At 31.8% G+C, this 22,727-nt stretch overlaps 2 protein-coding genes across 16 annotated transcripts in view; both read right to left on the bottom strand.

The window, feature by feature from the left end:
• LOC126706895 (putative disease resistance protein At1g50180) overlaps window positions 1-22,727 on the bottom strand; it is a 59,514-nt gene that overhangs the window by 20,157 nt on the left and 16,630 nt on the right. For 4 of the 15 annotated variants that reach the window (XR_007648750.1, XR_007648740.1, XR_007648738.1 and 1 more), the window contains one exon: window positions 20,714-20,911. The exons of the other annotated variants lie outside the window; for them this stretch is intronic. The gene's annotated coding sequence lies outside the window, so the exon portion shown is untranslated. Of the gene's footprint in view, window positions 1-20,713; window positions 20,912-22,727 lie in introns of those variants that run through there. 15 annotated transcript variants of the gene reach the window in all.
• Window positions 16,429-18,209, bottom strand: LOC126706901 (pentatricopeptide repeat-containing protein MRL1, chloroplastic-like). Its single transcript, XM_050406482.1, has 2 exons — window positions 17,761-18,209; window positions 16,429-16,686 (listed from the first exon to the last, which is right to left on the bottom strand). The coding sequence occupies exons 1-2, from the start codon at window positions 18,205-18,207 to the stop codon at window positions 16,585-16,587; spliced, it is 549 nt and encodes a 182-aa protein (XP_050262439.1). The 5' UTR covers window positions 18,208-18,209; the 3' UTR covers window positions 16,429-16,584.

The following is a 22,727-nucleotide window of genomic DNA, read 5'->3' on the forward strand; positions in this document are numbered from 1 at the left end:
GGGCACTCTTCAGCTTGTAGACATCATCCGGTCTGTGAGGATCAATAAAACCCTTTGGTTATTCAACATATACCTCTTCTTGTAACGTCCCATTCAAGAAAGCACTCTTGACATCCATTTGATACAACTTGAAATTCAGATGGCTTGCTATGGCCAAAAGTATCATAATGGATTCCAATCTTGCTACCGGTACAAAGGTCTCATCAAAATTAACCCCTTCCACCTATGTGTACCCTTGAGCAACAAGTCTTGATTTATTTCTAATAATTGTACCATGTTCATCTGACTTGTTTTTAAAAATCCACTTAGTTATAATCACATTCACTCCCTTAGGTCTAGGAACTAATTACCACACATCATTCCGAACAAATTAGTGAAGTTCTTCATGCATGGAATTAACCCAATCAGCATCTTGAAATGCTTCATCCACCTATTTCGGTTCAAATTGGGATAGATAGCATGAGTGAGTAATCACATTCAAGGCTTTTTATCTCAATCTCATGTTATCATTTAGACTACCCAATATATTTGTGGCAGGGTGATTCAACTTAACTCTAGAAGATGGACCTTTAACCAGAGATGTGGAGGTACCTTTTTGTTCTGATGGAGGACTGAGCTCACCTTGTGCTTGTTGAGTTTCATGAACCGGCGTGGATGGTTCTAAAGACGGTATTGAAACTGTATAATTCAATAACAGCAGCTCTTCCTCACTATGCTTCCCCACATAATCAGCAGGAAGTGAATCATCAACTTCCATATTCCTTTCTTGAAATGGAGAATTGTTTTCTGAAATGCTTTTAGAACTTAATTCATCAGTGATCATAACATTGGAAGATTCCATGACTGTTTTGGTTCTCAGATTGTGCATTCTATATGCTCTGCTAGTGGAAGAGTATCCTAGAAAGTATCCCTTGTCACTCTTTGCATCAAACTTTTCTAGATTCTCTCCATCACATAGAATGTAACAGTCACTGCCAAATATTCTAAAATATTTGACCACAGGCTTCTTTCCTCTTCAAAGTTCATAGGGAGTTTATTTGGAATCAGGTCTGAAATACACTCGATTGAGTGTATGACAAGCAGTGTTAATTGCTTCTCCCCAGAAGGATTTAGACATCTTTTTATTGTGTAGCATGACATGAGCTATCTCCTGAACAACCCTATTCTTCAGTTCCACTATCCCATTATGTTGCGGTATCTTGGGTGATGAGAACTCTTGATGCGTGCCTTGATCATTGCAGAAGGTAGCTAACTTTGAGTTTTCAAATTCTTTTCCATGATCACTTCTGATTCTGGCTATCACAGTACCTTTCTCAACTTGCAACTTCTTGCACAAATGTATCATCTTCTCAAGAGCTTCAACTTTATCTCTCAAAAGCACAACCCATGTATATCTAGTAAAATCATCCACAATAACTAGAATATACTTCTTTCCACCCGAACTCTGAACTCTGGCAGGACCCATGAGATCAATGTGCAACAACTCAAGAGATCTGGAAGTTTGAACCTCAGTTATAGACGGATGCTTAGACTTCACTTGTTTACCCATCTGACATGGTCCATATATGCACTTTTCTATCTTCTTAAACTTGGGCAAACCAATAACTGCATCACACTTGGAAATCTTCTCTAGTTACTTGTGACTTACGTGTCCCAACTGTTGATGCCATAAGTCAACTTGATTTATCTTTGCACAAAAACACTTGTTGGTTATACTTGGTGTTATACCATAACAGTTGTCAGCTATCCTTACACCAACACACATATAATCACCTCCTCCATCAAGTATCTCACACTCATACTTAGTGAAGAGAACATTCAGATTATTATCACAAATCTGACTAATGCTGAATAAATTAGCCTTCAACCCATCTACATACCAGACATTTTCAAAAACCGACAACCCTGGAATGTCCACAGTTTCAATGCCTCTTATCACAGATTTGCTTCCATCTCCAAACATGACTGTCCCAATCTTTCCTTCAAAGAGTGTCTTGAACAAATCTTTATTTCCTGTCATGTGCCTGGAACAACCACTATCCAAATACCAAAGACAAAAATCATGTACCTTTAAGGCGGTTCAAGCAGTATAACACACATAATTATCATCACATGTAATTATACTAAGATGCTCAAGGAAAGATTTAACAAAATCAACAAGTGATAGAAATAACAAGTAGACAAGATGCATATAAGCAAAAAGATCTTCTAAGTATCCATGACAACAAGGGTCAAAGATCAGCTCTTAGATCAAAAGATCTACAACAAGAAAGCAACTTGCTATGATACCACTTGTTTATTTTTAGACTCCTTAAAATACAATTGGATTAACCTAGTTAACAAGCCAAGTTATTACTTAGTCCAAATTCCAGATCTAGGTTAACACAATCATATAATCATATTAATGTAAAGTGCGGAATATAAAGAACACAAAGATAAGATGACTTAGGAAAACCAAACCGGTAAAAAACCTGGGGAGGATTTAACCTAATTATTCTTAAGATAAAACTGAATTCACTATGAAAGAATTGAAGTTTATATAATAGTGACTTAGACCACTAATATCCTATTGCTACCTCGAGTAGGAAACTTACTACCACGACCATGTGACATCTCTGAGTCCACGGATTACTTCTTTCTTGAATTCTTAGTAAGTACAAGCACTCCCACTTGTGTATCTTTAAAGCTCTTGAATCGGCAACTAAATTGATCACCAAGTTCTTGACATGAATCTTAAGATTGGAAATCCTAAGTATGTATGAAGGCAAACATCTCTAGATCTCACAAAAGATTCATACATACAGCATAAAGAGCAACTTAGAGAGTTTTTGGGTACAAAACCCTAGATCTACAAAAGAGGCACAAGATGCACTCTAATCTCTCTAAAAACTTATAAAAACGTTTTAGGGTTTCCTTTATATATAAGAGTGTTTTACTTGAACCCCAATACGTTTAGTAGAGTTTGGGCTGAATTGGAATTCTATAGAAAAAATAAATCTGCACGTGGTTTGATTAATCGAGTCTAATTTTCGATCGATTGAGCCTTGCAAATTTAGTCTAATAAATTCTGCAATCACTCGATTCCGATTTTACGAATAAACATACTTTGAGCAAGCCTAAACCTAGACTCTATGTTTTGATCATGGTTTGCCAACACAATACAAATTGAAGTTCTAATACATTAGTTCCTAAAGTCTTAGAACCTAACAATTTATATATAATTGTGCAAAATTTATTCACAATATCATTTTGCATATAGGTTTTTGTTTTTTTACATGTTTTGATGATAAAAAAAAAGTGAGTGAATGATGATTACTATGAAAAGAAAAAAAAATTAAAAATTAAGAAAATTTTATATGTAAAAAAAAAATTATTATTAAAACAATATGAGTAGGGCTGAAAAAACAAAAAGAAAAAGTATCTTCTGTATGTACTTGGCAAAAGATTGTAGCAGCATTGATGTGATTAGAGAGGAGAGCAGTGAATATCATGTGACTGGCTTGTGTGGTCTTATTCCCAAGTCTAAAATATAAAGTAAAATATTTAAGACTTATTATTGACCAAAGTCTGAGTGGGTGAGGGTAGGTTGGTTGTTTAAGGTTTGTTTGAATATTGTTTATTTTGTTGAAATTGAAAATTTATTATTAAAAATACTATAGATAAGGGTAAAAGTTAGTTGAAATAGTACAGCGGGGCCATAAATAATACCAAAAGGTCCAGTAAGGCTCATAAATAGTAGCAAAAATAAACTGAATAATGAAATAATTTATAATTTTTATTGTATTAGTTTGTAAATTTGTAGTAATTAAAAAAAATTACTTTTTATAAACTAAAAAAAAAAACTTGTTTTTATGTAATTGAGCCATGAGAGCGTAAATTTATACAATTTCTTCTTTTTTTTTTGGTAAACAATTTATTAAAAAAAAATTTATTCTTTTTCATCTCTTCACCTTTTAATCATGTCGACCAAACACATAGAAAAACTAAATTTATTAAATTTTTTCACTTTTTTATCCTCTCACTATTTTTTATCCTCTTACTAATGTATCACATAACTTATTGAATTAGTATTAATACAAAGAATAAACTTTAACCCATATTGATATACTTATATGTTATTAAAATATGAGTTTTACTAACGTATACCTTTTTTTTTTTTTTTGATAGGTCACTAAGGTATACCTTAAGGCATACATTTAGTGCCGACTTAATACTAAATGTAATTAATGCATTTGCCTAAAGCACAAAGTATATATAATAATAATAATAATAAAAAGCCTCAAATTTTGATTTAATTAAGCTCAAATATTAGCCAATAAATAAAATAATATTTTTTATCAAATGAAAAACAAGAAAAAAAGGGGTGATAGAAATGTTGCATTCATAATATTTTTCACAACACTTTTACAACAAATCTCAAGTAGCATGTTGTTACATGCTATTATTGATGGTAAAAAATAATTTCAATGATGGATTCTATTGTGAATATAGCACTTCTCAAAAATAAAAAAGAACAATACACAAAAAAATTCACAACATTTTCACAATAATTAAGTTGACAAACTTTAATTAATTTTCATCTAGATTCACCACTAATATTACTCTTTTACTTACCACTATCATTCTACCACATTAATAAGTGTGAAAAGTTTTGTTAAATTCTTTGTCTATAGACTTTCTATAAATTTTTTTTTTTACGTGATTCATGTTAATTAATAATAATTTTACATCTAAAATAAGATAATAGAATTTAAATAATATTTAACTTTTTTTTTAAGTCATATTTAAATATATAAAGCGGTCTCAATTTCTATTTTTGCTTTAGACCCCAAACCCCAAATGTATTAAGCCCCCAGCGTATATTTGTAAACAATTTTAGAAATTTTTTTCAAAACACAGTGATTTATTTTGTTGACAGATTTTTCAATTCCTTATAAAAAATTTATAAAATTAATTATTAATATATGTATATCCTAGCATACATTAATCAAAAGATATTTATTATTAAAAAAATAGGAGTAAGGCTAAAATTAAAAATTATATATATATATATATATATATATTTTCTTTATGTACCTGACAAATGATTCTAGCAGCATTGATGTGACAAGAGACGGAACCTCAAAAGAAGAGCAAGAAAGCTCACCAGCTATTGTATATCAAGTGACTGGCTTGTATTATATTATTCTCAAGTCCAAAAAAATGAAATAAATCAGCCATTTCGCTTCACCGGCGAAAAGAAGAAGAATGGATCGAATGGGAGCCTTGAGTGTTAGTTTGCTCACATTTTGAAAGAGTTTGCACTCTCTGATAGAGGACTGCCGTAGAAAATTAATTTTATAGAAAAGAGATTAATTTTGCACGTATACTCATATAGAAAAGAGATTTTGCCGTAGAAAATATGAGTTTGCACGTATACTCATATAGAAAAGAGATTAATTTTATTTATCTCTTTTTAAATTTTTTTATAAAATTAATAATTAATATATGTTCTAGCATATATTAACGGTCCCTAAAAATATTTATTATTAAAAAAAAATATGAGTAGGGCTGATAAATAAAACAGTTTCTTCTGTGTGTACTTGGCAAAAGATTGTAGCAACATTGATGTGATAAGAGAGGAAGCCTCAAAAGAAAAGCAAAAAAGCTCTCCTGCTATTGTACATCATGGACTACGTGATTGGCTTGTATTGTCTTATTCACAAGTCAAAAAATAAAGTAAAAATTTAAGACCAACCGGGCGTAGCTCAGTTGATAAGGAGAGTTCGTCTAACTTATTTAGATTCAAATCTTGCTGCTAGCAACCGTTCGTCGGTGGGCATCTATAAAGGTTGGTTACATCTAAAAAGGATAGGCTATACTACTACAGCTTATTATATACCTTAATCAAGGACAAATCCAAGATTTTAAGTTAACAGGGTATAAATATAAAGAAAAAAAAAACTTTAAATAAGCATTCATATAGTATTAAAAAATTATAAATATAAAAAAATTATTATTTCTAAATACATTAAGATGTAATCACCTAAAAAAAAAAAAAAAAAAAAAAAATATTAGGTTAATGTGGATTTTTTTTTTTTTTTTTAAGTTAGAGCATTTACAATGACGATGTTAAAAATTTTAACTTTTTTAGCACCTTAAAAAGCTACTTCATCTATTTTACTATCCCACTTTACAATATATATCCAATATCAAATGCTCTATTTTTTTGTCACTTCATTTTAAATAATATAAACAACTCATTAAAACTATAAATGAAGAAAGAAAATTTGAGTTTTTTAATTGTAAAAAGATATATAATCTTAATAGAATATTGTATTTTTATTTTTAACAATTTACTATAGGCAACTGGTATTTATACTAGTTTACTGTAGTTGCAAAAAAATTTAGAATGGGGAGAAGAAGGGTCAATGGTTTTTGAATGCGGCCCAACTACAAAAATGAAATTTAAAAAAAAAAAATTTTGGACCCAAGGGGAGCCCGGGCCCTCACCTAAGTCCATCCCTGTCCTTAACACATGCTTAAAATGCACTAAAGTCTTGATTTTCAAGGACCAAAATGGGTATTTATCTCTAATTTAAAAACTATGTAGCAATATATTATTTTTTTGAAACTATTTAGCAATTGCCCATGTTTTCAAACTCAATTTTAGCAAATTCGAGTTCTATGAAGAACTTGATATCATTATAATCAAGTTTTATATAATTTGTGCCAAAATGAAAGTCGCTGATGTGGCATTTTCATAAATAAATAAAAAAAATGTTAAAATGCAAAACTCACCCTCTAAGTTTCATAATTTTTCATTTTAGTCCTCTAAGTTTGTATTTTGTCATTTCAGTCCTCTAAGTTTCAATCTTCCTCAATTTAGTCTTCTATTAATATTCCATCCATGCCCACCGTTAACTTGTCCAAAAACGATGTCGTTTTGCCCATTATTTAATATTTCATTTTTATTTAATTATTTATTTCTTAATTAAAAAACGTTAATTAAAAAAAAAAAAAAAAAAAACCCAATCAATTCCCCATCTGAAGAACACAAAATAGAAACCCCACTACCCACTCCGCAGATCGTGAGGGAGAAAAGGTATTCCGCAAAAGCAAATTAAAGGTACCCAGTAAGGCTCTAATACCAACAGATCGTGAGGAAGAAAGTGAGCAATTGACGCACGTCTAACCCCAGTAGAAAGGCTCTTCCTCCGACCAGAAATAAACCAAGTAATCCACTGTGAAATCAGGTTAAAGAACCCCATAGACCCAGACTAAACCCAGGTACTCAACTCAGTGATGCTCAAGCACCCAAGGTTCTCTAGCCTCATGGTCCGTGATTCTAGTGGCCGAGAACACAGGTGCCACATTGAGAGACCGAGAGGGAAAGGAGGTATTTAGGCTGGAGTCAAGTACATCTAGGGCGGAGCCGCCGAGGATTGGTCTGAGCCGAGATGCCAAGTACACCAAGAGCGAAGCCGCTGGAATACCTTCTCTCCCTCTCGATCTCCCGATCTCTTTTTCTCCCTCTTGATCTCAATTATTGATGGGTTAGGTAGGAGTGGGTAGTGGGGTTTCTATTTCGTGTTCTTCAGATTGTTCATGTTCTTCAGATGAGGGATAGATTGGGTATTTTTTTTTTAATTAATGTTTTTTTAATTAAGAAATAAATAAATAAAAATGAGATATTAAACAATGGGCCAAACGACATCGTTTTTGGACAAGTTAACGGTAGGCATGGATGGAATATTAACAGAAGACTGAATTGAGGATGATTGAAATTTAGAGGATTGAAATGATAAAATGCAAACTTAGAAGACTGAAATTAAAAATTGTGAAACTTAGAGAGTGAGTTTTACATTTTAGCAAAAAAAAAAAAAAAAAAAAAAAAACCACATTAAACTTGATTTTAGTAGTAACGAGTTCTGTACAATTTTCCAAGTACTTTTTGACCAGTGTCTATAGCATTTGGTGCAATAGTCATGCAGTCTCCTTGAATATATGTCCTCTAGGTAAGATAAAAGCTAAAAAAGTAGCTGCATTAGCCTCAAAAGAACGGCAAGAAAGCTCTCCTGCTATTGTACATCACGTGACTAGCTTGTATTGTCTTCTTCACAAGTCCAAAAAATGAAGTAAAAATTTAAGGCTAACTGGGGCTTAGTTCTACTGGTAAGGTTTGGGCATTTTGTCTAACTTATTTTGGTTTGAGTTCTGCTACCAACAAGAGTTTGTTGGTGGATATTCATAAGGGTTGGTTGCATCAAAAAATGATGGACTATTCTACTACAGTTTATTATATACCTTAACTAGGGATAGATCCAAGATTTTAAGCTAACGAGGTCGGAGTATATATAAAGAAAAAAAAAAAACTCTAAATAGTCATTCATATAGTATTACCAAATTATAAAAACAAAAAATCATTATTTTAAATATATTAAGATGCAATCATCTATAAAAAAAATATATATATATATATATATATATATATATAATTTGTTTTTTTAATATTAGGCTAGCAAGGATTTTTTTTTTTTTTTTTTTGGGAAGTTAGAGTATTTATAGTGGTGGTGCTAAAAATTTTAACTTTTAACACGTCAAAAAACTACTTCATCTATTTTACCACTTCACTTTACAATATATACCCAATATCAAATGTTCTATTTTTTTGTCACTTCATTTAAAATAATATAAACAACTCATTAAAATTATAAATGAAGAAAGAAAATTTGAGTTTTTTAATGGAAAAAAAAGACATATAATCTTAATAAAATATTTTATTTTATTTTTAACAATTTGCTACAGTCAATTGGGATTTATATCAGTTTACTGTAGTTGCAAAAAATTTAAATTTAGCTTCTTCAATAACAAATGATTTTTTGGTTCTTTGGTGGTGAGATATATATATATATATATATATTTTTTTTTTTTTTGTTGCTAAAATACAATCACTATTGTGAATATTTTTATTGTTTTTGTTAAATTTTTGGGTTGGATAGTTGCTATTTGTCTATTTGGGTTAGGCTAGTTAGGCTGATGGGAAGAAGAAGGGTCAATGGTTTTTGAATGGGATTCAACTACAAAAATGAAATAATAAAAAAAAAAAATTGGACCTAAGGGGGACTTGAACCCTCACGTATGCCCGTACTTGACCTTAACACATGCTTGAAATGCACTAAAGTCTTGATTTGCAAGGACCAAATTGGGTATTTATCCCTAATTTAAAAACTATGTAGCAATATGTCCTTGTTTTGAAATTATTTAGCAATCTACCCATGTTTTCAAACTCGATTTTAGCAAATTCGAGTTCTACGAAGAACTTGATATCATTAAAATTGAGTTTCACATAATTTGTGCCAAAGTGGAAGTCTCTGATATGGCCTTTTCATTTAAAAAAAAAAAAAACTTTACTTTAGTAGTATCGAGTTCTGTACAGTTTTTCAAATACTTTTTGACTAGTGTCTGTAGGATCTGGTGCAACAGTCATGAGTGTCTTTGAATATATGTCCTCTAGGTTAGATAAAAGCTAAAAAAGTAGATGCATTAATTAAAATTAGGGGAAATTACATTTTGCCTACCTATAGTTTGTTTGAAAAACAATTTACCTACTTGTGGTTTAAAAATTGGTATTTCACCCACCTGAGGTAAGCTCTATGTGTCTCCCATTATCCATCTCTATTAAAAACATGGATAAATTTGTATTTTTGTTACCTTTTATGCTTCTCTCATTTCAAAACATAAAAAACTAAATAATTAAGAAAAAAGAAGATCTAAAAGCTAGATTTTGTAAAAATAACTTTACATTGGGTCCCTATTACAGTTTATGTATCACTTTTTTGCTATATGAATTTGTAAATGTAATGCCATCATTCTATCTCTTATGCAAGTTTTACAGTTATTGTAGTTTGTTTAATTTCTGAATCTTAACACCGAAAGCCTCTTGATATTTTCCAAGTTAGATTACTGCTAACAATTGATATGGTTGGACTTTGAACGACAATATGTTTCCTAGCATTATTCTCAAAATAATAATAATAATTGGTTGAATGCAAACTTGTGCTGCAGCGGCTGTACAATGTTTGAAGAGGAAGAGGTTGTATGAACAACAAATAGAGCAGCTTGGGAATTTCAATTGTGAATCCATGATTATTCTACATGGTATTTTTTAATAAAAAAAGTCATATCAGCAACTTCCACCAAGGCACAAAGCACATGTAACTCAATTTTAATGATATCGAGTTCGCACATAATTCGATTTTACTAAAATCGAGTTTCAAAATAAGAGCATTTTTTTAGATAGTTTCAAGACATGAGCATTTTCCTATTTCAAAATTAAGGGCATTTACCCATATATTGCTCAATTTTCAAAACTTCAGTGCACTTCAAGTATGTGTATGAAATTGTGTCTAATATGGTGTGTGCTAATATATTCTCATACTAAAAAGTTTATAAGGGAAATGAATAAATAAAAACTCAGCAACCGACAAAAAGAAGGAGGGGGGGGGGGGGAGAGAAGCTAATCAGGAATGGAGATTTGAAGAGAACTATCAAACACCAAATGAAGACGGAGAGGAGAGTAGTAAGGTGATTAAGCATTGAGCCAAAAAAAGGGGGGGAAACGTTAACAAATAAGAAAAGAAAAAAAAAATTATGTTTTGACAGCTTTTTCTATTTTCCATGAAAGTTGTGTCAAAACTATCCTAAAATGGTTTGTTAACAATTGTTCTAAGAGCAATTGTTAACTGGACATAAAAAAGAAAAGAAAAAAAGTTAAGGTTTATTTTCTTCACGAATCAAGATGGACTAAAGGAGATGAAGTGTGTTTTTTATGTTTATCTTTTTTTTTTTTGAGAGAGAGAGTCATTGTCTCTCTTGGCAACATATTTTTTTTTTCACATTTTAGGTAAAAAATAAAAATGTAGGAAAATTTAAATTTTGATTTTCATGTTCAGGCTGAGACTGTTCATCTACTATATGTGTATTTGGGAGATTGAAAATTATAAAATTTTTAAAAGGATCAGTATGAATGGTTACAAAAAAGAGTTCACATTCAAAAAGGGAGAATAATTTCTAAAAATAATTTCATTTATTGGATAATATTTGGGTCTTAATTTAACTTTCTACCGTGTAAGGCAAATAAATAATGCATTTTATTAGCTAATAGAGATGTCCTAATTAAAATTTTGGTGCTGTGATTATGTGAGTTAATAATATATTTTATATTTTTAATGGCTAGAAATGACCCTCTTCCACTTGAGGCCTTATTAGGCCATTGCTCAAATAGCTTGGTGGTTGCATTTACAAGTGGAATTCTTTTACCTTATTCAACATAATATCACTATTTATTTTTCATTTAGTTTTTTATTTTATTTATTTTTAATGTATTTCAAGAAGACAGTGGATGATGATTATTATGTGTGAAGAAAAAAAAAACAATTCTAAAAAATTTGATATTTTAATGAAATATAGTATAAAATATATAATCTAATATGAATTTTTTGAGAACTAACTATGAAAAATAGAAAAACTGAGTTTTTACGCTAAAATAAATAAAAATTTACATATGTGCCGTGAATGCTCTAATAAATTCACTTTGTGATAAACAAACTATCCAAATAGTAAAATGTAAGGCATTGTGAGTTAGGGGCGGCACCACCTTATGGTCAGGGTGGCCCCAGGACCACCCTGACCTAAAAAAAAAAAAATTATACATAATAATTTAAAATTTTATATTTATCTACCTTTAATAAAAAATTTGAGAATACACTGAATTTTTTTTATGCCAATAAAATTAAATTTTGGTCCATAATTTGAGAAACTGAACAATATATTAGGGTCTTTCAAGCAAAAAGAACAACATGCTTTTATATTTTTTTAAGTCTATACTACATCTTTACTTTTAGTTCTTGCTTTACCTGACACATTGTCATTGTATGATTACTTTTCTTCAAAAACATTATACTATATGTGGGGGTAAAATCCGTCAACCGATGTTGGGCCATAGTACATGTACCAAGCCCAACCACGACAAGAAGAAAAGGCATGGGCATAGGATATCCCATCCCAACCATGTTGGGCCGGGCCTGCTTAGGGGCGTCCGAGGAGGAGTACCTCCTCGGACTCGCCAAGTGGGTGTTCAATTCACACTCCATACATGGCGAAAAGTCACCCAATACGAAAGAATAGTGCATGACGTTCAGGAAGGGGGGCAACCACAACTGCCGCATTAAATGCCAAGGAACTACTTTTCCAGCCGCATTAATGTGGAAAGGACAGGAACGCAGAATTATCTTGGCCAGTGCAACTCACAGAAAAGAGGGAGGATGACCTATGGGACAGGCACTCAAGTAGAGGGCCAGATGGTTGACAAGTGTAGGGTCGTGATCTTAGGAAGGATGCTATATAAGAGAAGGAAATCCCCATGGCCAGGGGATCGCAAGCGGGAAGAAGAAAAAGATAGAAAAAGAGAAAGGAGTTAGAGACAAGAAGCAGAAGATACAGCCCCAGGGACTGTTATTCCAAAAGCTTGGAGGAATATCCTTACGTCCAACTGGTTGCATGGCTTGTTCATAACTACGTTTCATCTGTCAAAGACCTAGTTCTGTAACCTACTCTCTACAAATTCATTGTTGAGGGACTTTTGGGCCAGAACCACCCGCCTGTTGGGCCTGAGCCCCAAAACCGCCCCCTACACTATATATTATACAACTAATTGGTCAAAGTCACGTAAATTTAGTTTTTTTTCATTGTACAACTAATTTTCTTTTTTTATTTATCTGATAATTTTGATTAGAAAAAAATAGTAGTTTTAGTTAATTAAGTGAATAAACTTAAAAAGTTACTTAATTTTTATATAACATCAATTAATTCATTATATATATATATATATATATATATATATATATATATATAATAAACTTTTTATTTTTATGATTATAATTAAACATGTGATTGTTCATTATAAGGAAATTTGATTAAATTTACACGAAAAGTGTCACTAAATATTATGTTTTTACATTTTGCTATCATATTATTAGTAATAAACTTATTATATTTTTATTTATATAATTTAAAATTTTATTAATTTTATTATTTATGATATCACTGATTTGACCATTGGTCGGATCTCAGTTCGACCAAAAAACCAGTAACCAGACCATTTTTCAGTTCTTTTACCGTATTGGTTTATAAAACCATGGAAAAAACCCAAAAAAAAAAAATGAACAAAAATCTAGAAAAAAAATCCTCACTGCCTCAATGTCTCACGGATTCACAAGTCATTAAACAATTTAAACTAAAACTAAATCAAACCTAAAGGCTAAAAGGAAATAAGAAACTCACTTACTCCCCCCAGCCATCGCCATCCATCCCTGTTCAGCAACACTAACAACAACCACAACTGAACTTACAAGTTTATGTTGTAAACTTTATGTATTTGCGTGTTTTTTGATTGTTGTTGTTGTTGTCAATATATAAATTTTTTTTATTAGATTATGTAATTTATACTTTTTAAAGAATACCTTGAAAAAAAAATTCTTGGAATTGCTACTGCTTGAGTTGGTAACCAACCGGACCATACCACTACGCATAAAAATTGGACTATTGGAATTTGGAGTATATTATGGGTGAGTTTTTTTTTTTTTTTTTTTTTTTTTTTTTTTAAATGAACTGAAAATAATATTCCAATCGACAAACAGGAAGCTGCACAGCAGCAAAAGAAAAAGCTTCCACTCTTTAAAATATCAGACAAACGGGCGCGGGGGGGGGGGGGGGTGGGGGTGGGGGTGTGGGGTGGGGTTTGTTGTGGGTGCAATTACAAAAATCAAAAGAGCCAACAAACTTGGTCTTAAAGGACCATTTTGTTAAGACATTGGCTGCTCTGTTGGCCTCTCTTGGAACTCACCTAAAAGAGAAACTAAACACCGTTTCGGTACTGTATATTTTGTTGAAATTAAAAATTTATTGTTGAAAGTACGGAAGGTAAAAGTAAAAATTAGTTGAATTATCAATGAGACTCATAAATAATATCAAAAAGTGTAATAAGGTCTATAAATAATAATAAAAATAAATTAAATAGTAAAATAATTTTAATTTTTCATTGTTATGCAAGCAAACGCAGGAGTTGCTCCAGCCAAAACAACAATTTTTGCTAATATATTTTTAACTTTCCAGTGAAAGTTACGACCGTTATTTTGAATTGCTTGGATGCATCCTTGTGGGTTCCGTTCTATTATGCCTTATTCACAAGGGAGGGATGGAGCTAGCGACACTGCCCATTGCAAAGCTTCAGCTAGCTTCGGCATGGAGAGGAAAACTGGTGTTTACCCTTTTAGAACAAGCAAATACCAATCTTTCTCTCTATTCTCTAGCCACCTATGCAACCATAGAGTTAACTGTTCCTACCGCTGCATCCACATTAATTTTAATTGTCCCTGGCGATGGCAAAGACCAAGAAATATGCCTTCTAGAATGGTAGAGGAAATTTGGAGGAATAGCTAAGGACAAAGTGCTCAGCTACTATTCTTGCCAACACTATTTTAAGGGATTCAAGGTCAGGTTCTACTCCTTCAAAAATCACTTTATTCCTAACTTGCCAGATATGTTGGATGTGTTTGTGCAATGGAAATTTACCCTTTAAAAATTGACGCAACTTTGGAGGAGACGCAGAGCAGCGAAAATATTTTGGTGGTGTTCTATGAGTCCAAGAGTAGAAGAAGCCTTTGCACCATGGGTGATTTTACCTTAAAAAAAAAAGGAAAAAAAACCCTTTTTGGTCCGTTCATTTTTGGCTGATTTTTAATTTGTTCCCTCTTTTTTCTTTTTCTATTTTGGTTCTCAAAACTGAAAAATCATTCTCAATTTAGTCTTTATAATTGTCTTACTAGTATAAATTGTTTATGTGACACATGAGGTGCATTGCTAGCGGGCATAAAGCTAATATGGGCATTAAAATAATATTTAAAAATTTTATTTGGTGCTAAAAAAATGCACCAAATAAAATAATTACCTCACATGCCTATATACCTCAGAATTAGTGCCATATTTGTGTAGTGCTTGATACCTTTTTTATTTTTTGGGTAATGTAGTGCTTGATACCTGAACATTAGACACAAGTTAAATAAATTAAGTGGCATAAGTTTTAGTTCAATCCACTTATGTATGGATCAAACTAGGCGCAAGTTAGAAATGTGTTAGATTCAAATAGGTTATACATATGACAATTATATGATTTTTTTTTTTTTGAGAAGAACAATTATATGATCTTTAATTTACATAAAACAATATAAATTTACATAGGTAGTTGGTATTTATGTGACTACTAAAAAATTCATTTTGTAAGCAGAATTTCAATGTTAAAAAAAATATATATATATATTTTCATGTGAAAAAACTAATATTAGATAAACACAATATAGTAAATATTCTATCCTTTTCTTGTGTGTTTTCTTGCAGTAAAATATAACAAAGTATTCAAGGGCATCACTTTTCATTTCCAATATATATCCTCTCACTTGCAATGCAGTCATGAGAGGTACTGAGTATAGGTTTTTGACCGTTCTTCCTAGTTATTTGCTAAGAGTGGTAACTTTTTTTTTAAAGTCTTCCTTAAGTTAGTCATCAAATGTGTACTTAATTTTAGCCAAGGCTTCCCAAACTTTTCTAAAACTTCAAGAACGAAAATTTCTCTTTTAGCCTTCCCAAGGAATTGTCAAGTGAGAGGATAGAAAAGAGGTCTTTTTCCTTTGGACATGTGTCCTACACGGCCACACCTATGACATCAACTCCTCCATTTTTTGTTTTTCTAGTGTAACTGGTCCGACTGTTGGTTGTTTCCTCCAGCTAACCAGCCACTAATCCAATCCACTTTGTCTGTTGAGGAAATATGGGCTTCACTGGGCTGGTGCTAGAATATGGGCTTGACCAACTGAATAGCCCAAAATGCTTTCTTGAGTGAAGCTTCAACTTCTTGTAGCCCATTTGGTGTAGCTGAAGCAGTTTGGGCTTTAATAGAGTGAAGCCATGATTTTCCAAACTTGATTTTGCTTTGAACCCAATTAATGAGGCAAGAGATTATGGGTTTGTAACCGCATTTCGTGTAGAATATGCTTCGCAAAAATTTTGCTCAAAAGCCTCAAGGCCAGTTCGTCTGGTGAGGAAGTTTGGGTATTTAAGCCTAACTTGTGAAGCAAGAAATAATGGGCCCTCAAGCCCATTCCGATTAAAAATATGTTTAGTCCCAATTCTTTTGGAATGTGAAGATTATTGGCCCAAAAAAAAAAAAAAAAAAACTTTTTGGGCTTTTCCTTTAGCTTTGAATGAACTGGGACATTTTTTATTTTCCATTGGTTCAAGCCTTTTGTTGACGTGGCATAATTTGCGTAATGAGACCACGTTGTGTGACGTATGAAAAGAAAAAACCCTGAACAACCTCTAACTTCATGTTCATCTCGATGCAAAGAAATATTAGCACTAGATGTGAGAAAATCAGAAACAGGTTTGCTGTAATATTGTTTTAGTGACAAGAGCCTCTTTATGAATCAAAGTAGTGGTTTGGAAAATCAACTCGTGGGCCTCTTCATCCTCAAAAGCATGGCAGTTCTCTCATGTAGCTCTCCAAATTAAGCCTACAATCTGACCTTCAAAGACCCAATTCATAACATCTTGTCCTAGTTCGGATGACTCAAAATTTGGATGTCTTGACCCCTATAAACAACAAAGAGTGAGCTCATGTTAGTACATCGACTTTTTATTTTACGTGGATAAAATCCCTTTTCTTTTTTTTTTTTTTTTATGACCACAATTTGTTATAGTGATTGATCATGAGTGGTGAACAATCATTTTTATATGAATCATTGTTTTATCTCCATACTAGTTAGAATTGTGATACACAAAATATGACTCTAAACCCAAATTAAATCACCGTTGTGTAAAAGAGACTACTGAAAAGGTAGCCAATTTTTTTTATTTTTTAAAACTACAAGTGTTCAAAAAAAGCCACTGAGCTAATTCAGATAACACTAAATTTAGAGACTCTAGCACCAATAATCAACATAGAAAATAAGGATGGTTATTGCATAAAGCAATCACAGCAGTCACAGAAGACACCCATATATAGAAATCCCAATTATATTTCAATGCTAAATCAACTAAAGGAAGGCCACTTTTGGATAAAGGAACCTAATGAAAAAATAGCTATAATTGAGCCACTTTTAATTTTTTAATTATAGATGAGATTTGAATCAATGTTCCTTATTTAATAAGAAGAAACTTTACAAGTTTTTTTTTTCTTTTAAAAAAAAAAAAAAATCTTCACTATAATTGAGCTAACAAACACTCACTAAATTCACTATTTCTTTATTTTTTCTAAATGGAAAATTCACTATTTTTTTTTATAAGAAAATTCACTATTTCTTAATTGCACCAGCTTTGTCATATAGGTGGTAACTTAATCAGTTTTGTCACATAATACTGTTAATAGTAAAAACGCAACTAAGGTAATTTTTATTAAATATTCTATCTTTTTACTTTTAACAATCACTGATTTTTTTTTTTTTTTTTTGAGAAATAACAATCACTGATTTGATTCTCAAAAAAAAAAAAAAAAAATCACTGATTTACATCTTCAGTATCCAAAGTTCCAGCTCCTTCAATAAAAGTGTTGCAAACACAAACATTTGGGAGCTTCTTCAATAATTACATATATCAATTTTTTTTAGTATATGATAAATTATTTAAGACAAAGTATTCAAAGCTATATATAATTCATAGTTGACGGACCTCGCTATCGTTGTTCTTTCTTCTATAGCGATTGAGGAAGAAGACGGAGACGGCGGAGAAAGTGACTACGGCAACCACGACGAGGACGGAGCGAGAATCGAGAGAAGCTCGTACGAGAAATTTCGGGGACTGGAATTGAAGAAGGCCTAGCTTTGTTCTTCGGTGGTTAGTTCGGGAGCGAAGTGGCCTGAGAGTTTGTGTGGAACCGAGGAATTCTCTGCGGATGGAACGGAGCTTGGAGGAAGAGGAGGAGGAGAAAGAAGTAATTGAGATTAGGGTTAGGGTTTGGGGATTCGAAGAGAGAGTCAAGTCCATTAGAATTTCAGAGAGAGAGAGAGAAGTGAGGATAGAGGAAGAAGAAGAAGAAGAGGATGTGGGAGTGAGTGAAAGTCCGAGGGAGAGAAACAGACATGGCTTTTGCTCATCCAGTTGCTGCTGACGTGTCATTGTGGTTGCTTTCTAACGGTCTTTGTCAATTGTTGTTCTTTTTTTCTTATATATATATATATATATATATTTTTTCTTTTAAACTTTTTATACTAATTTTTTTTTTCCATGAAAATATATCATTCGCTCCAAAAATGTTAAGTTCTATTTTAGTGTCTATGTCAAAACCAGCAAACTTTATGCTTAAATAATCTTTTTTTTTTTTTTTTGGTTTGGATATGCTTAAATAATCAATTACTTTAGCTCCCATACTACTTTTTGTCTCAATTTTATTTCAAATAATACAAGCTTAAACTTTTTTAAATATAAGATTTTTTTTTTTATAGAAGAAATTCACTTCTTATTCATTAAGGAAGGCTGTTAAAATCAGCCTAGAATACAGGTTCATGGTAGATCTTCCATCTAGACTAATAAGAGAAGGGAGTGAATGGCTTTTAAAAATAAGGTAGTTTTTAGCTTTTTGTCTCATATTATGCAAATAAACTACTGAAAATAAGCAATTCTCAATCGAACACTTATTTGACTATTTAGGAACAGTTTATTTAGCATTTTGCTGAAATTTTTCACTTAAAGTATACTAAAATATACTTGTACTTAAAAAAAGTAAGAAAAGTTGAAATTTTAAAAAGCTGTACATAAGCTAAAAGTGAAAAACTGAGCTTCTAAAATTGAAAGTTTCTTTTTTATTTTGTTGAACATAACTAATTAGTCATTTCGTAGTCATATCATAATATCGTAATTATTAGTTCACACATTGTGCATACAAAAAATTTAATTTTTGAATTAAAATAGTGACTTTGGGTGGTCATAATTTTAGTTCAAAAACTAAAATGTGTATGTTGTGTGTAATAGACAATGTCCATCCTAATAAGTCATGCGACCAAGTGACTTTGTGGAATTTGACCATATAAGCAAGAATTATGACGGTTTCATTATGGAATAACTGATTTAGTATGTTTGAAGTTTTTTAAAAGTCGTGTGACTTTGTTGAATTTTGACACATAAACAAAAAATTACAAAGCTAAAATTCTGGAAGGATTAAGTTAATACATAATTTAGGTTTAGAATTCAAAATGAACTTTTAAAATTTTAGTGACTAAAATAAAAGTGGATTCAATTTCAAAAAAAATAAAAGTACTTTTTTTTTCCTTTTTAATTTTCATTTCTACACATCAATGTATTGTTTATTTATATGCCTTAGAACGGGACTCAAAAGTGAGTTAAGGCTTTGTTATGTTATGCAAACTAAATTGTTAGACAATGGTGAAAAGATTATGTTCAACTAAATTTAGAGTACTTAATAACTTAAAAGAGAATATCTGTTTCATTGAAGGTCAGTTCATGGTCCATATTCATCTTTTATTTATATTTTGCTTCAAACTTTACCTTATGATAAAATATGACAAGATTAATTGAACCTACTCTGTATGTACTACTTTACAAGACAAATTTTAGAGCATTTTTGGCCAGCGTAGTTCACAAAGTCCTCTTGCCTTTCATCTCAAGTGTTGCCTCTGCAGTCTGCACCGTGCAATTCTTTAAATAGCTGGATGGTCACTAAAGTTAATTGCATTTAGAATGTCTTTCAATTTAGTAACCTTTGTCAAGGAAAGCATACACTGACTCTGTGTTAACCATGCACACAATATCAGATTGTGAGACTGAAAGAGTTTCACCATAAATGAACAAACCTTAAGAATTAATCAGTTGACTATTGTGGGAGGCAGTCTCAAGTCTTTACTCCCTTGATCTCTCCTTGTAGACCAAATTAAGGAGACATCTGGGCAGACAAAATTCTTACAAATAAACTTTGACTTATAATACATAGGCAAAACCAAGTTTTCGCATTATTCTAAAAGAGAAACAAAAGCAAAACATGCGCACATTGTCTGAGTAATACATAAAAGCCCTGAAGGGTACCATGAGAAGTATATGAGCAAGGAGTCCTAACAGCATTTTGGTCCCTCAATAAGATATGTACAAATGAATATGGCAGACCCCATTAAGTTCACAAGACAATGATAGTAAACCAGACCTGTCTTGCAATGTCAATAATTTCATAATGTAAACTTATAATTCAGAAATATTAATGGATAATATTGTTAATCTAAGATTAAAGAAAATGCATACCTGGATTATGCAAAAATATGAGATACTAATGGAAGCAGAAAAGAGATTTAAATTCTATACAACTACTCTCATGAGAATAAAAATGTAGAACTTCTATTAACATAAGGGGCATCGGAAGTTCTACATCCTTTAAATGAAGAAGCAATGCTCGTTGAAGTACAACTACTACAGAGCTCTCCAAGTATCAAACACTGTTAAACAGTGTCTGTATGTTAAATTTTTGGAGAGAAAATTGAATTCCCCCACAGTTACTAACTCCAAGCATGCAGTAATGTCAACTATAGGTATATTTAGAGATAAGAGGCAGGGTTGGGGGTGTGATATCTTTAGCTCTAGTAACACTCATTAATCACTGCCACTAATAAAAGAAGATGAATTATCATTAGATACTACTCTTACTAAATAAATTTTGTGTTTCTGTCATTCATATGTAATGGCTAACAAGCCCCTAATAATTACAATAGTATCAGGGCCTCATCTTTGTCACACATGGAATTCTCTTACTTCACAACCCAAATCTATTTTCAAACTCGTCCAATTCACCAGCTCATCTTTGTCGCAGCAACCACAAGAGCTGCATAAACAAATAATGGTTTCTGGTCAATGTGAAGCTGAAGCTAGTAATCAATCAATAGCATGTGAATCTGAAGCAATTCCAATTTAACTATGATATTTTTCTGTAAATAGAAATGCAATTGTGTTTAAACAGAAAACCATTCAGACTGGACCTATCTGGTGGACGCATGGCAAATGGAAGATGTTCCAGGCTTCAACAAATAATTAAAAGCACATGTTCTGCATTTATCTCAACTGTAGACGCACAATTGAAGTATATGATTCCAAGCATAAATATGACAACATAAACATAGATGTGAATAATAGTCATATATTTTTAGAAGAGGTTCATATATGAATCTTTATTATCAAGGAATCCTAGATGAACTATCTCATCTAGTTGAATTATTTTTCTTTTGTGAATGCTTTAATTATTTAAATATAGAACTTATAATTCATTATTGTGATAAGAATATGAACACTTGGGTGCACTAGGTGTCTTATTGTTGATAGAGTCCCCTGTAGCATTGAGGTAGGTATTTGGTCCAAAGTGTAAAAGAATGTCAAAATAGTCACAATAATCTCTTTTTTAGTTGTATAAATGCTTTAAATGTTGAATTTCAACCATTTCGCTATCTCATGTCTTCTTAAACTAGTCAAGTCTCTGCATTCGGGATTTGGAATTTCTGACTAGCTTGGCAATCTTACTAGTCAGAGCCGCCTGCCTGCTGATTTGATAGTTTTAGTTAACTTACTGGAGTGCTACATGCCCTAATACCTAACGCAAGCAAACTAAATGATTCTGGCACCAAGACACTCCACAGACTTGCATTATTTGCAGGTAAAGGTTACCCTTAATGGGACTGAGCAAGAGTTTTTCATCTAGACAAAATATTATTATTTTTCATTTGTTTCATTTCTTTAATTTGAACTACTCCATGATCTTCAGATTTAGTAGTGTCAAGGTCATTAGAGAAACTACCCATATTGGCGCTTTTTTGCTCAGTGCATACCTTAACATTTTTTATTCATTAATGAACATAACAGAAGGAAACACTGCAGTCCATGCAAACTGCCTAATTTTTTGTATATGCATACAGTAGGGCCAGTTTTTTTATTCTTTAGTAAACAAAGAAAGAACATGATTGATAAAGCAGAAGCATAAGTGAATAAATTTGGATTTCAATAATATCATGAATTATAAGAATAATGGTTGGGTGTCTATGATGGAGCGAGTTCCCTTTTTTCTCATACATGACATCACAGTTAACAAAATTCTAATCCAAAAATGGGAAGATTGATTAATTAGAAATCTGATTTTCAACAAGGAACAATATTTAGAATTTTCAGAGATATTTATACCAATTAATTTCTTAAAAACATCAATAATGAATCTAAGATGAAAAATTATCAAATCTCTCTTTTGTTACAATCTTTTCCCTTCTAATTTACAGATTCTTTATAGTCGAATACTATATACAAGTACATTTTTGTTCCAAAATTTTCAAATTTCTCTAGTTGTCAGTTTGCTTTTGATTTCTAACCAACCAATAAAGGCTATTAGGGGATAGCAAGGTTAAACTAGCAGAGTCGCAACCATCCCACCTCATCTGCTGTAGCTTTATGTTCATTGCAGATGGCTCAACAAGAGCAGCCTGCCTGATCTTGTCATAGACCACCTAGATTTATCATCTTTAAGCTCAACCAAATACAATTCATTGGACCTTGCAGGTTTCCAAACCCTTATTTTGTTCTTCAAAACAGAATCCGTCTTTGCCTCATATTTAGTTGCTGCACCGAGGATAATCCTAAAGCTATAGGTTATGAAAAGAATC

Source organism: Quercus robur, chromosome 11 (genome assembly GCF_932294415.1).
Source record: "Quercus robur chromosome 11, dhQueRobu3.1, whole genome shotgun sequence".
NCBI lineage: Eukaryota > Viridiplantae > Streptophyta > Magnoliopsida > Fagales > Fagaceae > Quercus > Quercus robur.

Excerpts from the sequence above, each read along its gene's own strand:
- LOC126706901 (XM_050406482.1), bottom strand. The coding sequence starts at position 18,207 with ATGACACGTCAGCAGCAACTGGATGAGCAAAAGCCATGTCTGTTTCTC. Across the intron at positions 16,687-17,760 it reads GAAAGAACAACGATAGCGAG|GGGTCAAGACATCCAAATTT; the intron begins GTCCGTCAACTA and ends TGTTGTTTATAG.